Source organism: Salvelinus fontinalis, chromosome 12, assembly GCF_029448725.1.
Source record: "Salvelinus fontinalis isolate EN_2023a chromosome 12, ASM2944872v1, whole genome shotgun sequence".
NCBI lineage: Eukaryota > Metazoa > Chordata > Actinopteri > Salmoniformes > Salmonidae > Salvelinus > Salvelinus fontinalis.
In genome coordinates this window covers 39,590,638-39,615,988 of record NC_074676.1, presented here as the reverse complement: position 1 = coordinate 39,615,988, position 25,351 = coordinate 39,590,638, and the positions used below count along the sequence as shown (strand labels likewise).

Here is a 25,351-nt window from a genome sequence, read left to right as displayed (position 1 = left end):
CCTTTCCAAATCATGTCCAATCAATTGAGTTTACCACAGGTGGACTCCAATCAAGTTGTAGAAACATCTCAAGGATGATAAATGGAAACAGGATGCATGCACCTGAGCTCAATTTCGAGTCTCATAGCAAGGGTCTGAATACTTATTGTTATAATGTATATACAGTTGAAGTCGGAAGTTTACATACACTTAGGTTGGAGTTACTAAAACTCGTTTTTCATCCACTCTACATATTTCTTGTGAACAAACTATAGTTTTGGAAAAATCTACTTTGTGCATGACACAAGTAACGTTTCCAACACTTGTTTACAGACAGATTATTTAACTTATAATTCACTGTATCACAATTCCAGTGGGTCAGAAGTTTACATACACTAAGTTGACTGTGCCTTTAAACAGCTTGGAAAATTCCAGAAAATGATGCCATGGCTTTAGAAGCTTCTGATAGGCTAATTGATATCAATTGAGTAAATTGGAGGTGTGCCTGCGGATGTATTTCAAGGCCTACCTTCAAACTCAGTGCCTCTTTGCTTGACATCATGGGAAAATCTAAAGAAATGAGCCAAGACCTCAGAAACAAAATTGTAGACCACAAGTCTGGTTCATCCTTGGGAGCAATTTCCAAACGCCTGAAGGTACCACGTTCATCTGTACAAACAATAGTATGCAAGTATAAACACCATGGGACCATGCAGCTGTCATACTGCTCAGGAAGGAGATGCATTCTGTCTCCTAGAGATGAACACACTTTGGTGAGAAAAGTGCAAATCAATCCAAGAACAACAGCAAAGGACCTTGTGAAGACGCTGGAGGAAACGGGTACAAAAGTATGTATATCCACAGTAAAACGAGTCCTATATCGACATAACCTGAAAGGCCGCTCAGCAAGGAAGAAGCCACTGCTCAAAAAACGCCATAAAAACGCCAGACTACAGTTTGCAACTGCACATGGGGACAAAGATCTTACTTTTTGGAGAAATGTCCTCTGGTCTGATGAAACAAAAATAGAACTGTTTGGCTATAATGACCACTGTTATGTTTGGAGGAAAAAGGGGGAGGCTTGCAAGCCGAAGAACACCATCCCAACCATGAAACATGGGGGTGGCAGCATCATGTTGTGGGGGTGCTTTGCTGCAGGAGGGACTAGTGCACTTCACAAAATAGATGGCATCATGAGAAAGAAAAATGATGTGGATATATTGAAGCAACATCAAGACATCAGTCAGGAAGTTAAAGCTTGGTCGCAAATGGGTCTTCCACATGGACAATGACCCCAAGCATACTTACAAAGTTGTGGCAAAATGGCTTACGGACAACGAAGTCAGGGTATTGGAGTGGCCATCACAAAGCCCTGTCCTCAATCCTGTAGAAAATTTGTGGGCAGAACTGAAAAAGCGTGTGTGAGCAAGGAGGCCTACAAACCTGATTCAGTTACACCAGCTCTGTCAGGACGAATGGGCCAAAATTCACCCAACTTATTGTGGAAGGCTACCCGAAACGTTTGACCCAAGTTGAACAATTTAAAGGCAATGCTACCAAATACGAATTGAGTGTATGTAAACTTCTGACCCACTGGGAATGTGATGAAATAAATGAAAGCTGAAATAAATCATTCTCTATACTATTATTCTGACATTTCACATTCTTAAAATAAAGTAGTGATCCTAACTGACCTAAGACAGGGAATTTTTACTACGATTAAATGTCAGGAATTGTGAAACTGAGTTTAAATGTGTTTGGCTAAGGTGTATGTAAACTTCTGACTTCAACTGTATATATACATATTTTTTCAATACATTTGCAAAAATGGCTAAAACCTGTTTTTGCTTTGTCATCACGGGGTATAGTGTGTAGATTGATTGAGGAAAATGTTTTATTTAATCCTTTTTTAGAATAAGGCTGTCACGTAACAAAATGTTGATAAAGTCAAGGGGCCTGAATACTTTCTGAATGCACTGTATGTTGCCCAAGAAGACTACAATAAACCCTTTCTCACAAATGATCGAATGAATGCTTAAATCTAGTTGACATCAGTAAACTTTTCTCTGCCAGCTCTGCTTCTTCTAAAAGGCATTTAGGGACTGAGGAGAAAATGTCATAACTCTGTGCAAAATTTCCAAATGACATCCGTTTGACCGGTTGTAAAGATATTAAGACGATGTGAGAGGTTATAGACCTACAGTCAGTGTCCAGATTTCAGTTTCCATTTAACCCATCCGAACAGTAGACTACAGTTCCCTTGAAGGGCCTATTTGAAGTCCCCATCTTGTGACTTGTCTAATTTGTATACCGCCTCACAATCATCACGCTCCTATCATCCTCTTTAGCTACTTCACCAAATCATTCCCAAACATGACTTTGCTGGCCCTCACATCTCTTTATTTTAAACTCTCAATTTTGCAGCTTTTCTCTATTGAATTAAACTCCGATGTTGTCCTTTTTCCCTAAGTGGATCGACAACCTTTTTCTGCCCGCTCCCAAAAGCATGATTGGCGTGTAGGCTATTTGGTGTGGGTAAAGTTAGATGGTGCGTCATCAGCACTCCAATTTTGGTTAGACCGGCCATTGCCAGGTGCACCGCGGGTCATCGTAATGTTTACATATAGGGTTAAGATAACTAACGTAGCAGGTTAGGATAATTAAGGTGGCAGGATCAGAGAATTAAGTTAACGTTAGAAAATGAGTTAGGTTTAGCTAAAACGCTACAGTTGTCAACAATCGACATGTTGTGCAACCCAATCAGCCAGGCAAAACGGTATTGAGTGGCAACAAATCTGCCCAATTAACTGATTCGCTTTTCCATACATCCTGTTCTGTTGATCCGCCCACTTCTGTTGACACGCCCACTTCCAGACACTCCATGTAATGCCGTTACCCATGATTTTTTTTAAATCAGCTATTGATTTCTTGAAGTAGAAAAGTATGCAAACAGAAAAAAGTATATGCTTCTTATCCGTTTGCCTATAAAATGTCTTGCACAACTAGCTAAATTTGTTTTTAATCACTTTATACATTTATTTCGTAACGTCGTTTGCGTGACTGACTGATCTACAAAAAACATGGAGTAGTTATTTATGATTTATGAATATTTATTTTTGTTGAACAGTCTGCCGGCAGTTGCCTGCAATGTTAACTGCTATGTCAAACAAGCCCTCTCATTTAATACAAGCGTATTTTTTAACACTTTCCCTCTCCTCTACTACCTTTAACGTGAGGCCAGAGAGGACGGCTCAGAGAGGACGCAGGAGTCGAGCAAATTTAATTGAGAAGAGGAAAGGCCACTGACTCTGGGTTGTTGGATCGACTATGTCCATAATGAACGTGCTCTTATGTTATGTTTTTTTTTTATTCATCAAGCAATTCAATATTAAATTGCACTTTATATTAATTAATTTAACTTTAACTTGAAAACGTAAGGATAGCAAGGCAAACGTATATTTTTTAAAGTCAACCAATGTTTGACTTCATAATCAGTTGTCTGAGACTTGATTATGACGTCAGGCATTAGTCGATGTAATATGGACAGTGTCGGTACAACAACCAGAGTCAGGGATCTTCTTCACTGACTAGACTGAAAACATTATACAAGATTTAGGTAATATTTTCTAAATGTCATGTCCTTGGTTTTATCATATGCGCATGTTTAGCCTATTTTCCCATACTTTTATTAATTGATTTCACCTCGCAAGATGCAAAGGAAAGTTGCCACGATTATTAATTAATCATTCAATAGAAAGGGGGGAAAACTGTTGCTGACCAGATATTGCCACAGGGTGACGCGTAAAAAAGACGAGAGCTCCTAATAAGCCTTAACTCAAAATAAGAGGGTGTTTTGCAACTGTCTGTCTGGCCCGCGGACTCCTCCTCCACCTAACTGTCAGTAGCAACGTTCTGGTTGAGTCCCGTTTGCCTTGTGCTAGCAAATACTGTATCATATTTTTTTGTGAAAGTGTTACGAAGAGCCAACAAAGGGGTTGGCTCTTTATACCCCGTCCTGTCTGTCACTAAGTTGTTGTTCGGAAATGTATAGGGCTGCTGGTTGTAATTAGCCAAGTTATCGTTCCATTTGAGAGGGGTTACATTTGAAAGCTCGCCGCCTGGGACAAGGAACTCGCGCTCTGCCTCTGCCTTACCCACGATGGCGACCCAAGAAGCGGGTAAGTCAGGACAAAATATATCCGTTTGTTTACACCAAGTTTGTTTATGCATGTTTAATGGTACTAGCTAGTTACAGTAGCTATACTGTGAACTCGTGACGTGCTATAACTAACAGTTTGTAAGGCAGATTCATTACTTTTTTCTCATATGGGGATGATGCTGTTTGTGTCCGTGAGACGGCGGCTGAAGTGTCAGCATCTTGTTGATAAAACATAACGCGTACTGATGAGTTCATATTTGACACACACAGACTTCTGAGAAACAGTTTACAAGCTTCTAGGGGCACAGTCAACACATGCCCTATTATTTAGATGGCAATTATGTGCTGTTTCTTTTAAAATGACTCAGCCGGGTTTTTTCTTTCCCGGTCTCTCTCTCTCTCTGTGTGTGTATGTTGCGGTCTATTTTTCTTATGTAGCCTGGCTGTGTGTATGGCAGTAGTCATGCTAGCTCTGCCAGCAATGCCTCCATGACCTGCCACTCCCTTAACAGGAACACATAACGTTCAAACCCTAACTCTCCTCTCTGATGTTCTAGGAGGAACATCATCCAATTTACTAATGAGGATCAGCTTCAAGCTGTTACGGAAACACACGTGTCTTTGTTTATGTGTATTTTATACCGCTGTTCTCCTGTATGTGTGTCAGGTCTAAGGATGCTCTTTTGTAGTGTGTGGACTGCATTTGTGTCCCCACGTAATTATAGGCTAGCAAACTACGAAAAAAGAAAATATTCAGACCCCTTTTTCCACATTTTGTTACGTTACAGCTTTATTTAAATTTTAAAAGAACTCAATCTACACACAATACCCCATAATGACAACGTTTTTAGAAATGTTTGCAAAAAAACCATACATTTTTATAAGTATTCAGACCCTTTGCTATCAGACTCGAAATTGAGCTTAGGAGAATCCTGTTTCCATTGCTCATCCTTGATGTTTCTACCACTTGATTGGAGTCCACCTGTGCTAAATTCCATTGATTGAACATGATTTTAGAAAGGCACACATCTGTCTATATAAGGTCCCACAGGTGACAGTGCATGTCAGAGCAAAAACCAAGCCATGAGGTTCAAGGAATTGTCCGTAGAGCTCCGAGACAGGATGATGTCGAGGCACAGATCTGGGAAAGGGTACAAAAAATGTCTGCAGCATTGAAGGTCCCCAAGAACACAGTGGCCTCCATCATTCTTAAATTTAAGAAGTTTGGAACCACCAAGACTCTTCCTAGAGCTGGCCGCACGGCCAAACTGAGCAATCTGGGGAGAAGGGCCTTGATCGGAGAGGTGACCAAGAACCCGATGGTCACTCTGACAGAGCTCCAGAGTTCCTCTGTAGAGATGGGAGAATCTTCCAAAAGAACAACCATCTCTGCAGTACTCCACCAATCAGGTCTTTATGGTAGAGGGGCCAGACATAAGCCACTCCTCAATAAAAGGCACATGACAGCCTGCTTGGAATTTGCCAAAAGGCACCTAAAGGACTCTCAGGCCATGAGAAACAAGATTCTCTCGTCTGATGAAACCAAGATTGAACTCTTTGGCCTACATGCCAAGCGTCACGTCTGGAGGAAACCTGGCACCATCCCTACGGCGGCAGCATCATGCTGTGGGGATGTTTTTCAGTGGCAGGGACTGGGAGACCAGTCAGGTTCGAGGGAAAGATGAACGGAGCGAAGTACAGAGAGATCCTTGATGAAAACCTGCTCCAGAGCGTTCAGGACCTCCGACTGGGGCAAAGGTTCACCTTCCAACAGGACAACAGCCCTAAGCACACGGCCAGGACAACACAGGAGTGGCTTCGGTACAAGTCTCAATGTCCCTGAGTGGCCCTGCCAGAGCCAGGACTTGAACCTGATCGAACATCTCTGGAGAGACCTGAAAATAGCTGTGCAGCAACGCTCCCCATCCAACCTGACAGAACTTGAGAAGAATGGGAGAAACTCCCCAAATACAGGTGTGCCAAGCTTGCAGCGTCGTACCCAAGAAGACTCAAGGCTGTAATGACTGCCAAAGGTGCTTCAACAAAGTACTAAGTAAAGGTCTGAATACTTATGTTAATAATACTTATGCAAATAATACATTTGAGAAATTCTAACTTGTTTTTGCTTCATCAATTTAATCAATTTATAGAATAAGGCTGTAATGTAACAATGTGGTGGAAAAAGTCAAGGGGTCTGAGTACTTTCCGAATGCACTGTAGATGAGAGGGGTTGATTAGATTGCAGGATCAGGGAAGGAAAGAGGTGAGGAGAGCTTAGGGAAGGAGGGAACTGAAGGCTATTGTAATGAGAAGAGGATTGGGAAGCAGGATAAAGCGCTGAGACGGCAAGAGACGCCATTTTCAGTGGAATAGAGGATTTGAGAGAATTAGCCTATGGTACAATATGTTCAGTGATGCTAATGCTTATTTTCACACCAGAGGAAGGTAGTGTATTCCAGACTCCATTGCATAACAATGAGAATGCTATTAATGTAGGCTACTTGAACCTGGCTGGCTGGATGTTTTTACCCAATCTCATGGTGTTGGCTCAATCCCACTTGATCACTTGACCTACATCAGTGTCTTTTTGTCTGTCAGTAACCATGGAAAAGGACATACACTGCTCTATGCCCTAGCAACCTAAACTTGTTGTTTACTGTAGTGTTGTCAAAGCTGCGGATAGTGTGGGCCATCTTCCTTTTTCGCAACTCTGTTGTCTGAATTTGCATATCACTCACATGTCTGACTTCCTGTCTCACCACACACCACATCCTCTTACACCTTATGCCATGCCTTTACCCTGTATTTTGGCTTCTCTGCAGTACTAGTTACCAGAGGTGTGGACTCGAGCCACATGACTTGCACTCGTCTGACTTGAGTCACAAATTTGATAACTTGAGACTTGACTTGGAGCCTCAAGAATCGGGACTCAACTTTGACTTGAGACTGACTTAATTATCTTGCCAGGTTTTGTCTCTGTGGATTGCTCTCCACGCAGCCAGAGACAGTACCGCATTTGCAAAAAACAGATTGGGTAGTGAAACGCACACACTGCTCTCTGATTGGACCAGCAAACTGTCAATCAAAACAGGTCTGAGCTAGTGCAGTGAGAAGGTTTTGTGTGAAACTGAATGGGGAAAATTACATACAGTGCCAGTCAAGTTTGGACACACCTACTCATTCAACAGTTTTAATTGGATTTTGACTATTTTCTACATTGTAGAATAATAGTAAATCAAATCAAAATTGTATTAGTCACATGCGCCGAATACAACAGGTGTAGATCTTACAAGTGATGCTTACTTCCGAGCCCCTAACCAACAATGCAGTTTCAAAAAATAAAAGTAAAAGTAACAAGTAATTAAAGAGTGCAGTGAAATAACAATAGCGAGGCTATATACAGGGGGGCCTTTCTCTGACACCGCCTACGGCTGTAGAACCTTTTGAGGATCTAAGGACCCATGCCAAATCTTTTCAATCAACTGAGGGGGAATAGGTTTTGTCGTGCCCTCTTCACGACTCTCTTGGTGTGCTTGGACCATGTTAGTTTGTTGGTGATGTGGACATCAAGGAACTTGAAGCTCTCAACCTGCTCCACTCCACTCATCCCGTCGATGAGAATCGGTCCTCTTTTTCCTGTAGTCCACAATCATCTCATTTGTCTTGATCACGTTGAGGGAGAGGTTGTTGTCCTGGCACCACACGGCCAGGCCTCTGACCTCCCTATAGGCTGTCTTGTCGGTGATCAGGCCTACCACTATTGTGTCATTGGCAAATTTAATGATGCTGTTGGAGTCGTGCCAGGCCGTTCAGTCATGAGTGAACAGGGAGTACAGGAGGGGACTGAGCACGCACCCCTGAGGGGCCCCTGTGTTGAGGATCAGCGTGGCGCATGTGTTGTTACCTACCCTTACCACCTGGGGGCGGCCCATTAGGAAGTCCAGGATCCAGTTGCAGAGGGAGGTGTTTAGTCCCAGGGTCCTTAGCTTATTGATGACCTTTGAGGGAACTATGGTGTTGAATGCTGAGCTGTAGTCAATGAATAGCATTCTCACATAGGTGTTCCTTTTGTCCAGGTGGGAAAGGGCAGTGTGGAGTGCAATGGAGATTGCACCATCTGTAGATCTGTTGGGGTGGTATGTAAATTTGAGTTGGTCTAGGGTTTCTGGGATGATGGTGTTGATGTGAGCCATGACCGGCCTTTCAAGGCACTTCATGGCTACAGACGTGAGTGCTACGAATCAGTAGTCGTTTAGGCAGGTTACCTTAGTGTTCTTGGGCACAGGGACTATGGTGGTCTGCTTAAAACATGTTGATATTACAGACTCGGACATGGAGAGGTTGAAAATGTCAGTGAAGACACTTGCCAGTTGGTCAGCGCATGCTCGCAGTACACGTCCTGGTAATCCATCAGGCCCTGTGGCCTTGTGAATGTTGACCTGTTTAAAGGTCTTACTCACGTCGGCTGCGGAGAGCTTGATCACAGTCTTCCGGAACAGCTGGTGCTCTCATGCATGTTTCAGTGTTATTCGCCTCGAAGCGAGCATAGAAGTAGTTTAGCTCATCTGGTAGGCTTGTGTCACTGGGCAGCTCTCGGCTGTGCTTCCCTTTGTAGTCTGTAATGGTTTGCAAGCCTTGCCACATCCGACGAGCGTCAGAGCCGGTGTACTCGATCTTAGTCCTGTATTGATGCTTTGCCTGTTTGATGGTTCGTCGGCAAGCATAGCAGGATTTCTTATAAGCTTCCGGGTTAGAGTCCCGCTCCTTGAATGTGGCAGCTCTACCCTTTAGCTCAGTGCGGATGCTGCCTGTAATCCTTTGCTTCTGTTTGCGGTATATACGTACGGTGACTGTGGGGACGACATCATCGATGCACTTATTGATGAAGCCAATGACTGATGTGGTGTACTCCTCAATGCCATCGGAGGAATCCCGGAACATATTCCAGTCTGGGCTAGCAAAACAGTCCTGTAGTTTACCATCTGCTTCATCTGACCACTTTTTTTTATTGATCTAGTCACTGGTGCTTCCTGCTTTAATTTTTGCTTGTAAGCAGGAATCGGGAGGGTAGAATTATGGTCAGATTTGCCAAATGAAGGGTGAGGGAGAGCTTTGTATGTGTCTGTGTGTGTGGAGTATAGGTGGTCCAGAGTTCTTTTTCCTCTGGTTGCACATTTAACATGCTGATCGAAATTTGGTAAAACGGATTTAAGTTTCCCTGCATTAAAGTCCCCGGCTACTAGGAGCGCCGCTTCTGGGTGAGCTTTTTCTTGTTTGCTTATGACTGAATACAGCTCATTAATGCTGTCTTAGTGCCAGCCTCTGACTGTGGTGGTATGTAAACAGCTACAAAAAATACAGATGGAGGTAGGTAGTGTGGTCTACAGTTTATCATGAGATACTCTACCTCAGGCGAGTAATAGCTCGAGACTTCCTTAGATATCGTGCACCAGCTGTTTTTTACAAAAATACATAGTCCGCCGCCCCTTGTCTTACCAGACGCCGCTGTTCTATCCTGCCGGTACATCGTATAACCTGCCAGCTGTATGTCGTTCAGCCACGACTCTGAAGCATAAGATGTTACCGTTTTTAATGTCCCTTTGGTAGTTTAATCTTCCGCGTAACTTGTCAATTTCCTCTGGTTTAATGTCCATTGCTCGTGTTTCTTTGCCCAAGCAAGTATCTTCTTATCGTTGTACTTTAGTAGTGGTTTCTTTGCAGCAATTTGACCATGAAGGCCTGATTCATGCAATCTCCTCTGAACAGTTGATGTTGAGATGTCTGTAACTTGAACTCTAAAGCATGTATTTGGGCTGCAATCTGAAGTGTAGTTAACTCTAATGAACTTATCCTCTGCAGCAGAGGTAACTGAAATTTTCCGAATTGACTGACCTTTGTCTTAAAGTTTCTCTTTGCATATTTGAGCTGTTCAAGTCTATATTATGGCAAGATCTTTTACCAAATAGGGCTATCTTCTGTATACCACACCTACCTTGTCACAACACAACTGATTGGCTCAAACACATTAAGGAAAGAAATTCCACAAATTCACTTTTAACAAGGCGCACCTGTTAATTGAAATGCATTAAGTCAAGTCATGTTTGGGCACCTACTCATTCCAGGGTTTTTCTTTATTTTTACTATTTTCTACATTGTAGAATAATAGTGAAGACATCAACTATGAAATAACACATATGGAATCATGTAGTAACCAAAAAAGTGTTAAACAAATCAAAATATATTTGGATTCTTCAAAGTAGCCACCCTTTGCCTTAACAGTTTTGCACACTTGTGGCATTCTCTCAACCAGCTTCATGAGGTAGTCACCTGGAATGCATTTCAATTAACAGGTGTGCCTTGTTAAAATTACATTTGTGGAACTTCTTTCCTTAATGCATTTGAGCCAATCAGTTGTGTTGTGACAAGATAGTGGTAGTATACAGAAGGTGACTCCAAACGTTTGACTGTTACTGTACATATGAGATGAGTAAAGCAGTATGTAAACATTTATTAAAGTAACTAGTGTTCCGTTAATAAAGTGGCCAGTGATTCCATGTATATAGGGCAGCAGCCTCTAAGATGCATGGTTGAGTAACTGGGTGGTAGCCGGCTAGTGATGGCTATTTAACAGTCTGATGGCCTTGAGATAGAAGCTGTTTTTCAGTCCCAGCTTTGATGCACCTGTACTGACCTCTCCTTCTGCCAGTTAGCTAATTCCAATCCGTGCTAGCGCTGTTTGAAAGTTGAAGTTCATTCCTACACAGCCACAGTTAGCATTGCACTGAGTAATATGTAAGTTACTAAGTACGCACAAAAAAATTCTAAGGTTAGTTTTTATCCCTAACCAGATCTGGCTTTGTCAGGCTTTAAGCAAATCACCTTACAGATCTGGGTTTGATAGCTCTAGCCTTTTCATATGACTATGCCAATGCTGCCTGTGTAGTATTCAGGCCTTACTGTAACGTTAATTACTGAGATGTCTTTTATTGTACAATGGGGTGTGTTTGGGGGGGGGGGGGGTGCGCATGAGAGAGCAGTGTGAGGTGCTGTAGATTAACTGGATTAGAGATTATACAGGAGAGCATCTGTCAGAGAGCCTCTCTCTTACCACCAGCTCTGGGCTAACGCTATCACCTCCTTCTCTAGGATAGGGGGCAGCATTTTCACGTTTGGATGAAAAGCATACCCAAATTCAACTGCCAGCTACTCATCCCCGGAAGATAAGATATGCATATTGTTAGTAGATTTGGATAGAAAACACTCTGAAGTTTCTAAAACTGTTTGAATCATGTCTGTGAGTATAACATAACTTATTTAGCAGGCAAAACCCCGAGGACAAACCATTCAGAAGTCTTTTTTTTTAGGTCACTCTCTTTTCAATGAGTTTTCATTGGGAAACCAGATTTTGAATTTACCTTCTTGCAGTTCCTACCGCTTCCACTGGATGTCAACAGTCTTTAGAAATTGGTCGAGGGTTTTTCCTTTGTGTAATGAAGAAGTACAGCCATTTTGAATCAGGGTCACTTGTTGTGTCCTGTTTGTTAGTGGCGCATGACCAGAAGGCTAGCTACAGTTTGTTTTAATCCTGTATTGAACACATCTTCCCATCTTCAATTTTATCGATTATTTACGTTAAAAAATACCTAAAGTTGTATTACAAAAGAAGTTTGAAATGTTTTGGCAAAGTTTACAGGTAACTTTTGAGATATTTTGTAGTCACGTTTCACAAGTTGGAACCGGTGTTTTTCTGGATCAAACGCGCCAAATAAATGGACATTTTGGATATATATCGACAAAATTAATCAAACAAAAGGACCATTTGTGATGTTTATGGGACATATTGGAGTGCCAACAACAGAAGCTCGTCAAAGGTAAGGCATGAATTATATTTTTATTTCTGCGTTTTGTGTCGCGCCTGCAGGGTTGAAATATGCTTCTCTCTCTGTTTACTATGGTGCTATCCTCAGATAATAGCATCGTTTACTTTTGCCGAAAAGCCTATTTGAATTCTGACATGTTGGCTGGATTCACAACCAGTGTAGCTTTAATTTTATATCTTTCATGTGTGATTTAATGAAAGTTTGATTTTTATAGTAATTTATTTGAATATGGCGCTCTGCATTTTCTCTGGCTTTTGGCCAAGTGAGACAGTAGCGTTCCGCCTAAACTCAGATTTTTGAATATAAATATGAACTTTACCGAACAAAACATACATGTATTGTGTAACATGAAGTCCTATGAAGATCATCAAAGGTTAGTGATACATTTTATCTCTATTTCTGCTTTATGTTACTCCTCTCTTTGACTGGAAAAATTGCTGTTTTTCTGTGGCTATGTACTGACCTAACATAATCGTTTGGTGTGCTTTTGCCGTAAATCCTTTTTGAATTCTGACATGTTGGCTGGATTTACAACCAGTGTAGCTTTAATTTGATGTCTCTCATGTGTGATTTAATGAAAGTTAGATTTTTATAGTAATATATTTGAATTTGGTGCTCCGCATTTTTACTGGCTTTTGGCCAAGTTGGACGTTAGCGTCCCACATATCCCAGAGAAGTTAAAGCAGTTAGTATAACACAGTATCCTGTATGAGGTATTGTCTCTGTCTCTATCTCTCTCTCTGTCAGACATGTCGCGGCGCAGTATGAGGCTGGTTTTAGGGGGATACTACCACCAGTCATCAGACGATGATGAGTCCTCCTCAGTTTCCTACAGGGAGAGCCCCGTGAGGTGTGTTTTGTGTTTCATGTTGTACCGTATAGCCTAATACAGTAGGCCTGACAAAGTTGCTTTAACAAAGCCCTTTCTCTCTATCTCTAAGGGTTTTTACTAAGAGGAAGACAGGTGGTCGTAAAGTGGCGGCCTCTCGTACATCCAGCCGAGCCAACAGCGTGGCTAGCACCGCTAGCAGCAAGGGTAGTACAGTGGAGACACCCATCAATGCTGAGGACTACATTGGTACGGTTCACACCACTTCCTGCATCCACAGTCCTATTGACACTCACTCAGTTACTTTCATTGTCTAGGCCTATACTGTATACACTGTACAGTATAGCTTTGTATTGCAGCTGCCTCTTTGTCTATGGTTGTAGTTAGCTATTATGGCTATTCAAAACTAACCGTCTCCCTCTTTTTGTCCCCGCACCCCCTGCCCTTCAGGGGTCTCAAGCTTGGTTCAGAGGAGGAAGACCTTCCAGGAACCTCGTGCCCCAGCCCCCAGCCTGAACCTGGCTCCTAGCCCCAGGGGCTTCTCGTCCTGCCAGACCGGCCTGAACCAGGCCCGGAGCAGCGCCATAGACAGCTCTGGTTACTCCTCATCAGAGGCAAGACGTTACAGAGGATACTCTGGAGACTCCTCCTTAGGCGAACAAAGGGTTAGCGTCAGCCAGAGATCTGGCACTAACAGGACAAGTGCTAGTGCCAATTGGGGTGAGTAGTGTGTGTGTGTGTGTGTGTGTGCTAGTGTAGCATTAGTCGGTCTCTATGCTTGTAGCTTGTTTGTTAGCATTAGCTTTATCTCTGTCTCCTCCTGTAGCCCCTCCGTTTATCCCGGCCGATGTGAGGAAGGCCATTCTAATTGCCATCCTCCTCATCCTCTTGACCTTCGGTGAGTGACATCACACCACAGAATCAGACAGTCTATAGTTCTATAGAACTTCCATGAAAAGAACCAATAGCGCTGTTACTTTATTGGTGCCAGCAGTACATTGTCCACAGATGACATGCCTAACCATAGTACTTACTGACAATTTAAATAACCGAAGTACAACACACACACACCCATTGTTGACGAGCAAAAATGTTCTAAATGTTGTCTGTGTAGCCTGTCCTGTATGATAATGTGCTCCTTAGTGTATTCAAGTCTATTCTACCCCTTTCTGCTAGGCTGCTGGCACCTTGCCCCCTTGGTATGGGCCACCCTGACTTCAGCCCTGAATGCTATCACTATGACCCTGAACCGAGCTGTCATCACCCCGACTCCGCCACCTGTCTTCACTACGCCACCTGTCTTCACTCCGCCTGTCAAGGCTATGGTAGGATCTGATGGGACCACACACCCGGCAATAATCTCTCTTTCTCTTGATTTGGTAGGATGCTGCATTGACGCTCTGCATGTGTACTCCTGGATTGTTCAATTAATAGCTTGTTTGTTGAAACTCTTTCTGCAGGATGGAGCTTCGGTATTTCATTCTGCTCTGGAAGCCAAGATGAACACCATCCTGGTAAGAGAGAATGCACAAACTATACTGCATTTGGGTGTATTTATTTGGTTAACTGACTTGTGTACGTGTTCTCCCGCAGAGAGAAATAGAAATTCTTAAGAAGGAAGACAAGCAGAAATTTGTAACCGAGGTGAGTACTCTATAGTGCAGTATTATGTGGAATGGGGTGTCATAAGGTCCTATAACAGTCTAGTATGGAGAACAGGGTTTTGGTTATAGATGTCTGTAGTAGTGTAATAGGGATTCCTTTTATAGGGCTCTATAATAGTGCAGTATTTGGGAAATAGTGTTTTCTTTTTTATATAATATATATACACACACACACACAACCGTTCAAAAGTTTGTGGTCACTTAGAAATGTCCTTATTTTTTAAAGAAAAGCAACAAAAAAAATCCATTTAAAATAACATCAAATTTATCAGAAATATAGTGTAGACATTGTTAATGTTGTAAATGACTATTGTAGCTGGAAACGGCTGATTTTTAATGGAATATCGACATAGGCCCATTATCGGCAACCATCACTTCTGTGTTCCAATGGCACGATGTGTTAGTTGTTAGCAGTTGTTATTCTTCAATAACACAAACCCCAAAGCAAATCGGGGAGAAACGTTTATTTATTTGAAAAGGACAAATCATAGATGCTATGCTGGGAGGTAGATGTTCATTCCCCCTGTTATCCTCAGCTTTTCTCCACAGAGCAAATAACAGGATGTCATGTATAAGCCCCCAACCTAGCTTGGGGTTGACCAATCAGAAGTTCTTGCAGTACAACTGGGCCAATGGTCAAATGCTCCAGACTCAATGTACAGAACATAGCTCTGAGTTGAGGACTGACATTCCACAGATTCTAAACAGCTGTTGAACTGAAAACCAACTCCTATTTACATTGACAATAGTACTCTATTTAGTTTAGTACTCTCGTCCTCATTCTCTGCGTTGTGTGTTTATCATCAAAATAGTATTATATAGCTAATCTAAGTTTATAATTTTAGAAGGCTAATTGATCATTAGAAAACCCTTTTGCAATTATGTTAGCACAGCTGAAAACTGTTGTGCTGATTAAAGAATCAATAAAACTGGCCTTCTTTAGACTAGTTGAGTATCTGGAGCATCATCATTTGTGGGTTTGATTACAGGCTCAAAATGGCCAGAAACAAATAAATAACTTCTGAAATTCGTCCGTCTATTCTTGTTCTGAGAATTGAAGGCTATTCCATTTTGTGAAATTGCCAAGAAACTGAAGATCTCGTACAACGCTGTGTACTACTCCCTTCACAGAACGGCGCAAACTGTCTCTAACCAGAATAGAAAGGGGAGTGGGAGGCCCCGATGCACAACTGAGCAAGAGGACGAGTACATTAGAGTGTCTAGTTTGAGAAACGGATGCCTCACAAGTCCTCAACTGGCAGCTTCATTAAATAGTACCCGCAAAACACCAGTCTCAACGTCAACAGTGAAGCGGCGACTCCAGGATGCTGGCCTTCTAGGCTTTGCTGGTGACACTGTCTGTGATTTATTTAGAATTCAAGTACACATAACCAGCATGGCTACCACAGCATTCTGCAGCGATACACCATCCCATCTGGTTTGCGCTTAGTGGGACTATCATTTATTTTTCAACAGGACAATGACCCAACACACCTCCAGGCTGTGTAAGGGCTATTTGACCAAGAAGGAGAGTGATGGAGTGCTGCATCAGATGACTTGGCCTCCACAATCACCCGCCCTCAACCCAATTGAGATTGTTTGGGATGAGTTGGACCGCAGAGTGAAGGAAAAGCAGTCTATTTTTTTATTTTACCTTTATTTAACTAGGCTAGTCAGTTAAGATAAAATTATTATTTACAGTGACGGCCAAACCCGGACGACGCTGAGTTAATTGGGAGTCCTATAAGGGCGGCGCACAATCACGGCTGGATGTGATTCAGCCTGGATTCAAAAGGGACTGTAGTGACGCCTCTTGCACTGAGATGCAGTGCCTTAGATCGCTGCGCCACTCAGGAGCGCAGCATATGTGGCAACTCCTTCAAAACTGTTGGAAAAGTATTCCAGGGGAAGCTGGTTGAGAGAATGCCAAGAGTTAAGGCAAAGAGTGTCTACTTCGAAGAATCTAAAATGTAAAATATATATATATTTTTTTGTTTACTACATGATTCCATGTGTTATTTCATAGTTGTGATGTCTTCACTATTATTCTACAATGTAGAAAATAGTACAAATAAAGATAAACCCTGGACTGAGTAGGAGTGTCCAAATTTTTGACTGGTACTGTATATATATGTATGTTTTGTTCTATAGAATTGTTGTATATTTACGAATATGGTTGAGATGTAGTCTTTGTGCTCGTCTATCCCACCAGATGGTAGAGAGACTGCAGACAGACTTGGCAGACGTGAGAACAGACATGAGGGACGTGAGAGTGAGAGTGGACAGGTGAGTGTGTAGCCGGCCCAATCCAGAACCTGTTCCCTAGCTTCTGCCCCTACCTCCTAGCATCTACCTCCTGTCCTTAGCCCTAGCTCCTGTCCCATGCTCCCTAGGCACTTGGGAAGATTTGAAAGGAGTGAAAACATACTCCTATACTTTTTCTGTTAACCAATCTAATGTCCAAACCTTGTTTGCAAAAAAAACTTTGTCTTAAATCCAATCTTAACTTAGCCTTTTAAAATGTTTTGTGAGTTTGCTGTCCCAGGGGGTTGAAGATAAATAAATATCTCTGTTTCTCACTAGACAATTAAGTTCTATTTTTTTCTTTTGTAGTGTGAATCCACTGGATTGGGAGCATCGTTTGAGCCAACAGACAGCCGGCTTCACCAGTCAGGTGGGCGAGCTGAAGGACCAACACACACACATCAGGCAGAGAGTCGTTGCCCTGGAGGACCAGAGTGCCACGGTAAAGTACACAAAACACGTAAACTCAAGTCAAATTTGTAGCACTGAACTTTTGCACTTTTTTAAGTGGTTCTGCATAAGAGATGGTGCTAAATAACTAAAATGTGAATGGGTGAGTCAAAAATGGCACCCAATTCCCTACATAGTGCACTACATTTCCCATTTTAGTCATTTAGCAGATGCTCTCCTCCAGAGCGACTTACAATTACTTTTGACCAGAGCCCTATGGTAGTGCACTATATAGGGAATGGGGTGCCGTTTGGGACACAGTAAGTGATGAGCCTTCCTAACCTAATGGATGTGGTCTGTCTGTGTTGTGTAGCTGGGGAAGCAGGTCTACTCTGTTCAGAACCAGCCTCCTCCAGCTCCCAACCCCACCACAGCCAACACACACCTGACCCCTGAGCTCGAAGAGGCCATGGCCAAATGGCTGCATGAGAATGTGCCCCAGAATGAGCCACAGATGGTGAAAGAGGTTGTGAAGAACTGCAGTCCCCTATTGGCTGACAGGATGCCAGACTTTGCCTTGGAGTCCCAAGGTGCCAGTGTTGTGAGCACACGGTGTTCCGAGACGTACCGTACCCGCTCGGCATGCGTGTCCTTCCTGGGTGTACCCCTCTGGTACCCCTCTGAGAACCCCCGCACTGTTATCCAGGGCCAGGCGGTGCAAGCTGGGAAGTGCTGGGCGTTCCACGGAGCGCAGGGCACCCTGGTCATCGCCCTATCTCATCCTGCCCACGTCACCCACGTCACACTGGAGCACCTGCCGGTCTCCAACGCGCCCACCGGACGCATCGACAGCGCGCCCAAGGCCTTCTCTGTCTACGTGAGTCATCTGTGACCTCTAGCCCTTCCCTGACACTCTATTCAGTGCACAACTTTTGCCCAGAGCCACATCTACATAATCTACTGTTGAAGATTTCCTACAGAGATGTTTAGAGCAGTATGGGGAATATCTTTAACACTGATGACTCATTTCTGTCTTTAAAAATCGGTCTCATCTCTTTCTCTCTCTGTGCAGGGTATGTCCACTGAGACAGAAGACGGCACGTGGCTGGGAACCTTCACTTATGACCAGCACGGAGGGGCAATCCAGACCTTCCAACTGCCTGTGAGTCCCATCATTTAAACTTTGCCTCGGTTGTATTCATTAGTACACACCGTTTCAAAATGAAGCAAAACTATTTGCTACAGAAAATTAGCATTTCTTATTGGACAAGTTCAGGTAGTCCCTCCCTCTTTCAGTTTTTCTTCCATTTGGTGCCTAGTGAATACGACCTCCGGTTAGGATTACTAGGTTATTTTTGGGGGGCGTGAGACATTAGTCGGGCTCAATGTTTATGCAACAGACTATAGCTGAAATAAGCCTGGAATAGACCTGGACCAGGACCATAGAACGAAGTTCTAACTACCTAGCTAGTAGCTACTGTTGACCCTCCATTCAGTCATCAGTTGTGTTGCTTGTTCTAACCCTTTACCCTTCCTGTTCTCTCTGTCAGAACCCTACCAGGGCCATCTATTATTTCGTGGAGCTGCGCGTTCTGAGTAACTGGGGTCACCTGGAGTACACATGCGTGTACCGCTTCCGTGTGCACGGACACATGGCCTCCTCCTCCAAGTGAGAGGCGTTCACCGTCCACCTCAACCGCAGACCTCCGAGGCTTCGCTTTCATATCGGAGCAACATTCTTTTTGCATCTCAACATTATGACGGACCATTCTAAATAAATGTATTTATTTGGCGTAATCAGGATGGCTTCCTAAACTGGCTTCTGCTGGGTGTGAGGTCAGAGGTCAGCAGGGGTTTAAGTTGCAATTTGCAGTTTCATTTCTGGAAGAGTTATTGACGTGGCTAATAAGAGTGTGGGGATGAGTTTTTGAGAGTTTCAAATTGAACTGTTTGTGTGCGTGTGTATGCTTATGAGCATCGATTATTTGTTTGCATTTTAACGCCCGTCCACAGCGGACAAAGATTTCAGATTGTACTTTGAATGTGTGTTTATGACAATTCCTCCTGTGTTACTGGGCTCTTATTTTGTTTAATTTTATCTGTGTCTTAAAATTATATACAAAGGTTTAATTATGGTTAAAAAGAACGTTGTTGGATGTATATTTTGCAAGTATCAAGATGTATTGTTCATGTATTTTATTAGTACGATAAGAATTGGATGTAATATGCTTGTAAATGACTTTTCTGTTGGTCTGAATGGTTAAGTCTCGACGCACCTTGCCAATAGGCTTCCTATTACAGGATGAACTATATGATTGTAGATGCTTTCTACTTTGCATTTGGTAATGCACTGGTGTTTCAATGTCCTTTATAATAATAGAGACTAGAGAGAAATAGACAGGCGCACAGAGGTTGCAACGTATTGTCTTTTACATGTAATAATTTTTTTAAACCCTTTTTTCCCAATTCCATGGTATCTAATTGGTAGTTACCGTCTTGTCTCATCGCTGCAACTCCCGTATGGACTCGGGCGAGGCGAAGGTCGAGAGCCGTGCGTCTTCCGAAACACAACCCAACCAAGCCACACTGCTTCTTGACACAATGCCCACTTAACCCGGAAGCCAGCCGCACCAATGTGTCGGAGGAAACGCCATACACCTGGCGACCGTGTCAGCGTGCACTGCGCCTGGCCCGCCACAGGAGTCGCTAGTGCCCGATGGGACAAGGACATCCCTGCCGGCCAAACCCTTCCCTAATCCGGATGAAGCTGGGCCAATTGTGCACTGCTCCATGGGTCTCCCAGTCGGGCTGGCTGCGACAGAGCCTGGACTCTAACCTAGAATCTCTAGTGGCACAGCTAGCACTGCGATGCAGTGCCTTAGATCACTGTACCACTTGGGAGGCCTGGAACGTATTGTCTGAACTCAAATATACAGCTTAGTTTACATGGCTTGCAGCATTTATTTTTGTTTAATTTTAAGTCTTAATTTGTATTTTTACCAATTTTGATCAGTTTAATAGTAGTGTACGCACGTTTAGCATTTTTTTCAGATGCAAGGTACAAATCATAAAAAAAGAAATACATAATTTCTCTTACCAATTTTACTGCAATACTTGAATAACTTTCACCTCAAAGCAATGATGACTAAATGTCACGCTTTTCGCATTCTAAACATTTGTAAATAGCAAAAAAGTAACCTTGTACTTTTTGCTAGTGTTTGATGAAAATAATCAGGAACTTTTTTATTTCATGTTTTAAATCATTATATTTACAATTACAGTATTATGTGCAGCAGTGGTAGCTACAGACTAACAAAAGACTGATCACAAAAAGGACCTATACAGTATGATTAGGTCTCAATAGCATTTTTTTTAGGTATTATGTTTTTCTGATGTTACGGCAGTGAAACATCATACTTAACGCTGGGTCAATTTTAAGTTTGTCCAAATACAACAGAATATAAGTAAATCATTTCCCCATAGGAATGTAGTTCAATACCTGAAATGATTGGCTATGTATCCACCTCATTTTCGAATGCTTTTAAAACACGGAAGCCAAATGCGGAAAATATGGTTACAACTTCCTCCATGCTAGCGCATTATCATTATTCATATATACAGTACCAGTCAAAAGTTGACACCTACTCATTGAAGGATTTTTATTTTTTTATTTTTTTTTTTTACTATTTTCTACGTTGTAGAATAATAGTGAAGACATCAAAACTATGAAATAGCACATGGAATCATGCAGTAAGCAAAAAAAGTGATAACCATATCAAAATATATTTGAGTTTCTTCAAAGTAGCCACTCTTTGCCTTGATGACAGCTTTGTACACTCTTGGCATTCTTTCAACCAGCTTCACCTGGAATGCTTTTCCAACAGTCTTATAGGAGTTCCCACATATGCTGAGCACTTGTTGGCTGCTTTTCCTTCACTCAGGGCGGCAGGTAGCCTAGTGGTTAGAGTGTTGGGCTAGTAACTGAAAGGTTGCGCGATCGAATCCCCGAGCTGACAAGGTAAAAATCTGTCGTTCTGCCCACTTCCTAGGCCGTCATTGTAAATAAGAATTTGTTTTTAACTGACTTGCCTAGTTAATTTTTTTTTTTTTTTAACAAGATAAACATCCCAAACCATCTCAATTGGGTTGAGGTCGGGTGATTGTGGAGGCCAAGTCATCTGATGCAGCACTCCATCACTCTCCTTGGTCAAATAGCCCTTACACACCTTGAAGGTGTGTTGGGTCATTGTTCTGTTAAAAAAACAAATGATCGTCCCACTAAGTGCAAACCAGATGGGATGGCGTATCGCTGTGGTAGCCATGCTGGTTAAGTGTGCCTTGAATTCTAAATAAATCACAGACCGTGTCACCAGTAAAGCACCCCCACACCATCACACCTCCTCCTCCATACTTCACCGTGGGAACCATACATGTGGAGATCATACGTTCACCTACTCTGCCTCTCACACATGGCGGTTAGAACCAAAAATCACAAATTTGGACTCCTCAGACCAAAGAACAGATTTTTTGTGTTTCTTGGCCCAAACAAGTCTCTTCTTCTTATTGGTGTTCTTTACTAGTGGTTTCTTTGCAGCAATTTGACCATGAAGGCCTGATTCATGCAGTCTGCTCTGAACAGTTGATGTTGAGATTTGTCTGTTTCTTGAACTCTGTGAAGCATTTATTTGGGCTGAAATGTCTGAGGCTGGTAACTCTAATGAACGTATCCTTTGCAGCAGAGTTAACTCTGGGTCTTCCTTTCTTGTGGCGGTCCTCATGAGAGCCAGTTTCATCATGGCAAATAGGGCTATGTTTTGTATACCAACCCTACCCTGTCACAACACAACCGATTGCCTCAAACACATTAAGAAGGAAAGAAATTCCACAAATTAACTTTTAATGCATACCTGTTAATTGAAATGCATTCCAGGTGACTACCTCATGAAGCTGGTTGAGAGAATGCCAAGATTGTGCAAAGCTGACATCAAGGCAAAGGGTGGCTACTTTGAAGAATCTCAAATATATTTTGATTTGTTTTAACACTTTTTTGGTTACTACAGGATTCCATATGTGTTACTTCCTAGTTGTAATGTCTTCACTATTATTCTACAATGTAGAAAATAGTAACAATAAAGAAACCCTGGAATGAGTAGGTGTTTCCAAACTTTTGACTGGGACATATATATGCATACTGAATGTGTATGACATATACTCTGAAATTGAATGTACACATTTATTTTGGTTACTTTTCTGCAATAGTGCTCTTTGACAGAGTGGCATTTTGACAGGTACATGATCAGATGTTTAGAATTGGGACATACTGTACTTAACCAGGTGTGTGTTTTTATATTGGCACGAAATGGGATAAAACATTTTGAAACAGGAAGATCGTACCTGAAGTTGTTAAAGAATTCAGAATTGTTTTGTGTTGCAAAATTGTTGCTACATTGTACCCAACTGAGTACGGCACAGGTGAACATAATGCTCATGATATTGGTTTGTATTTATTTAACCATGTGCATATTAAACATAATTGAATGAAGGACATTGTGTTATTTATGAGTTTTTCAAATACTCAGTGGTATATGATATTTATTTGCTATGGATCAGGTCATTGATAATGCATCGATATTGTACCATGTAATTAATGTAGGGTAATGTAAAATGACTGCAGAAGTCTTCCCTTGGACTGTTATATCCAAGTCCAGGCACTCGTGGGTTTGAAAGTAAAAAAATACTTTAATTTATGGGCTACACCATTATTAAAATTGTATCGGCTTACTGCGTCTGATACAAAATGGAGGAGATGCAGTTATATAGCCTTGACTCACTTTGTATCAGACACCCTGATGAAGGACTAAGCCGATACGCATTAGTGTATTTTAATAATGTTGTAGCCCATTAATGAAAGGCTTCCTAACTTTCAAACCCACCAGGTTCCTTGACTTTGATTGTTTATGCCACTTATTTGATGTTATAATTTTCCCATATGCTTTTCATTTCCTATTCCCCTCAAAGAGCACCTGTGGTTGTTTTGGAATACCTGAAGCGCTTCTGCTACGTTTTTTTCTTTCTTTAAGGTGTTATAGACATTGGAGTGACAAATAAAACTTCTCAACCCTGTTGCTTTTATCAACTGATTATTTTGACTCAAATTGCTCAGCAATGCTTTAAAGTAAAGCTACAGTGGCTTCAGAAAGTAGTCATACCTCTTGACTTATTCAACATTTTGTTGTGTTACAGCCTGAATTGAAAAATGGATTAAAATATGTTTCACCCATTTACCCACAATACTCCATATTGACAAGGTGAAAACGTGTTTTTATGACTTTTTGCACATGTCTCATTTACAGAAGTATAAGAATATTTCGAAGATAAATACACAACGCAGAGAACGAGAGTTCAAGAGTACTAAAAGTCAATAGAGTAGTAACGTTCAGTAGGGACTTATCAATGGAAATAGTTGGTTTTCAGTTCAACGTCTGTTAGGAATGTCAGTCCTGAACTCATAGCTATGTGTGGCACGCTCTCATTGGTCCAACCTGAAATAGGATACTTGTTTGGTCATTGGCACAGTTTTATTGCAAGGAGTTGTAATTGTCAACCACAGGCTAGGGATGGGTTATAAAGTACATCCTGTCCCTTTGTTTTGTGGAGAGAATCACAGGGGACAGGGGCGCATGAACATCAACCATCAACCGCCCCGCATGATTTGTTCTCTCTGAATAAACCTATTATCTGTGAGCTGCTCTGACAGCTGGTGCTTAAAGCTAGTGAGGGAGATATGAGTCTCCAGCTTCAGTGATTTTTGCAGTTCGTTCCAGTCATTGGCAGCAGAGAACTGGAAGGAAAGGCGGCCGAAGGAGGAATTGGCTTTGGGGGTGACCAGTGAAATATACCTTCTGGAGCGCGTGCTGCGGGCGGGTGCTGCTATGGTGACCAGTGAGTTGAGATAAGGTGGGACTTTACCTAGCAACGACTTATAGATGAACCGGAGCCAGTGGGTTTTGCGACGGATATGAAGCGAGGGCCAGCCAACGAGAGCATACAGGTCGCAGTGGTGGGTAGTATATGGGGCTTTGGTGACAGAACGGATGGCGCTGTGATAGACTACATCCAATTTGCCGAGTAGAGTGTTGGAGGCTATTTTGTAAATGACAGCGCTGAAGTCGAGGATCGGTAGGATAGTCAGTTTTACTAGGGTATGTTTGGCAGCATGAGTGAAGGATGCTTTGTTGCGAAATAGGAAGCCGATTCTAGATCTAATTTTGGTTCGGAGATGCTTAATGTGAGTCTGGAAGGAGAGTTTTCAGTCTAACCAGACACCTAGGTATTTGTAGTTGTCCACATATTCTAAGTCAGAACCGTCCAGAGTAGTGATGCTGGACGGGTGGGTAGGTGTGGGCAGCGATCAGTTGAAGAGCATGCATTTAGTTTTACTTGTATTTAAGAGCAATTGGAGGCCACGGGAGGAGAGTTGTATGGCATTGAAGCTCGTCTGGAGGTTAGTTAACACAGTGTCCAAAGAAGGGCCAGAAGTATACAGAATGGTATGCCTCTGCGTAGAGGTGGATCAGAGAATCAGCAGCAGCAAGAGCAACATCATTGATGTATACAGAGAAAAGAGTCGGCCCGAGAAATGAACCCTGTGGCACCCCCATAGAGACTGCCAGAGGTCCGGACAACAGGCCCTCCGATTTGACACACTGAACTCTGTCAGAGAAGTAGTTGGTGAACCAGGTGAGGCAGTCATTTGAGAAACCAAGGCTGTTGAGTCTGCCGATAAGAATGTGATGATTGACAGAGTCGAAAGCCTTGGTCAGGTCGATGAATACAGCTGCACAGTATTGTCTCTTATCGATGGCGATTAGGATATCATTTAGGACCTTGAGCGTGGCTGAGGTGCACCTATGACCAGTTCGGAAACCAGATTGCATAGCGGAGAAGGTACGGTGGGATTCGAAATGGTCAGTAATCTGTTTGTTAACTTGGCTTTCGAAGACCTTAGAACGGCAGGATAGGACAGATATAGGTCTGCAGCAGTTGGGTCTAGAGTGTCTCCCCCTTTGAAGAGGGGGATGATCGTGGCAGCTTTCCAATCTTTGGGAATCTCAGATGATACGAAAGAGAGGTTGAACAGGCTAGT

At 42.5% G+C, this 25,351-nt stretch overlaps 1 protein-coding gene across 1 annotated transcript; it reads left to right on the top strand.

Annotated features, from left to right (window-relative positions):
- The first annotated feature begins 3,865 nt into the window (after positions 1–3,865).
- Positions 3,866–23,330, top strand: LOC129867388 (SUN domain-containing protein 2-like). The gene is made up of 13 exons (XM_055940757.1): positions 3,866–4,157; positions 12,766–12,868; positions 12,960–13,096; positions 13,298–13,567; positions 13,674–13,745; positions 14,024–14,172; positions 14,308–14,361; positions 14,441–14,491; positions 16,724–16,797; positions 17,125–17,257; positions 17,579–18,082; positions 18,278–18,367; positions 18,756–23,330. The coding sequence occupies exons 1-13, from the start codon at positions 4,139–4,141 to the stop codon at positions 18,876–18,878; spliced, it is 1,779 nt and encodes a 592-aa protein (XP_055796732.1). The 5' UTR covers positions 3,866–4,138; the 3' UTR covers positions 18,879–23,330.
- Positions 23,331–25,351: the final 2,021 nt, after the last annotated feature.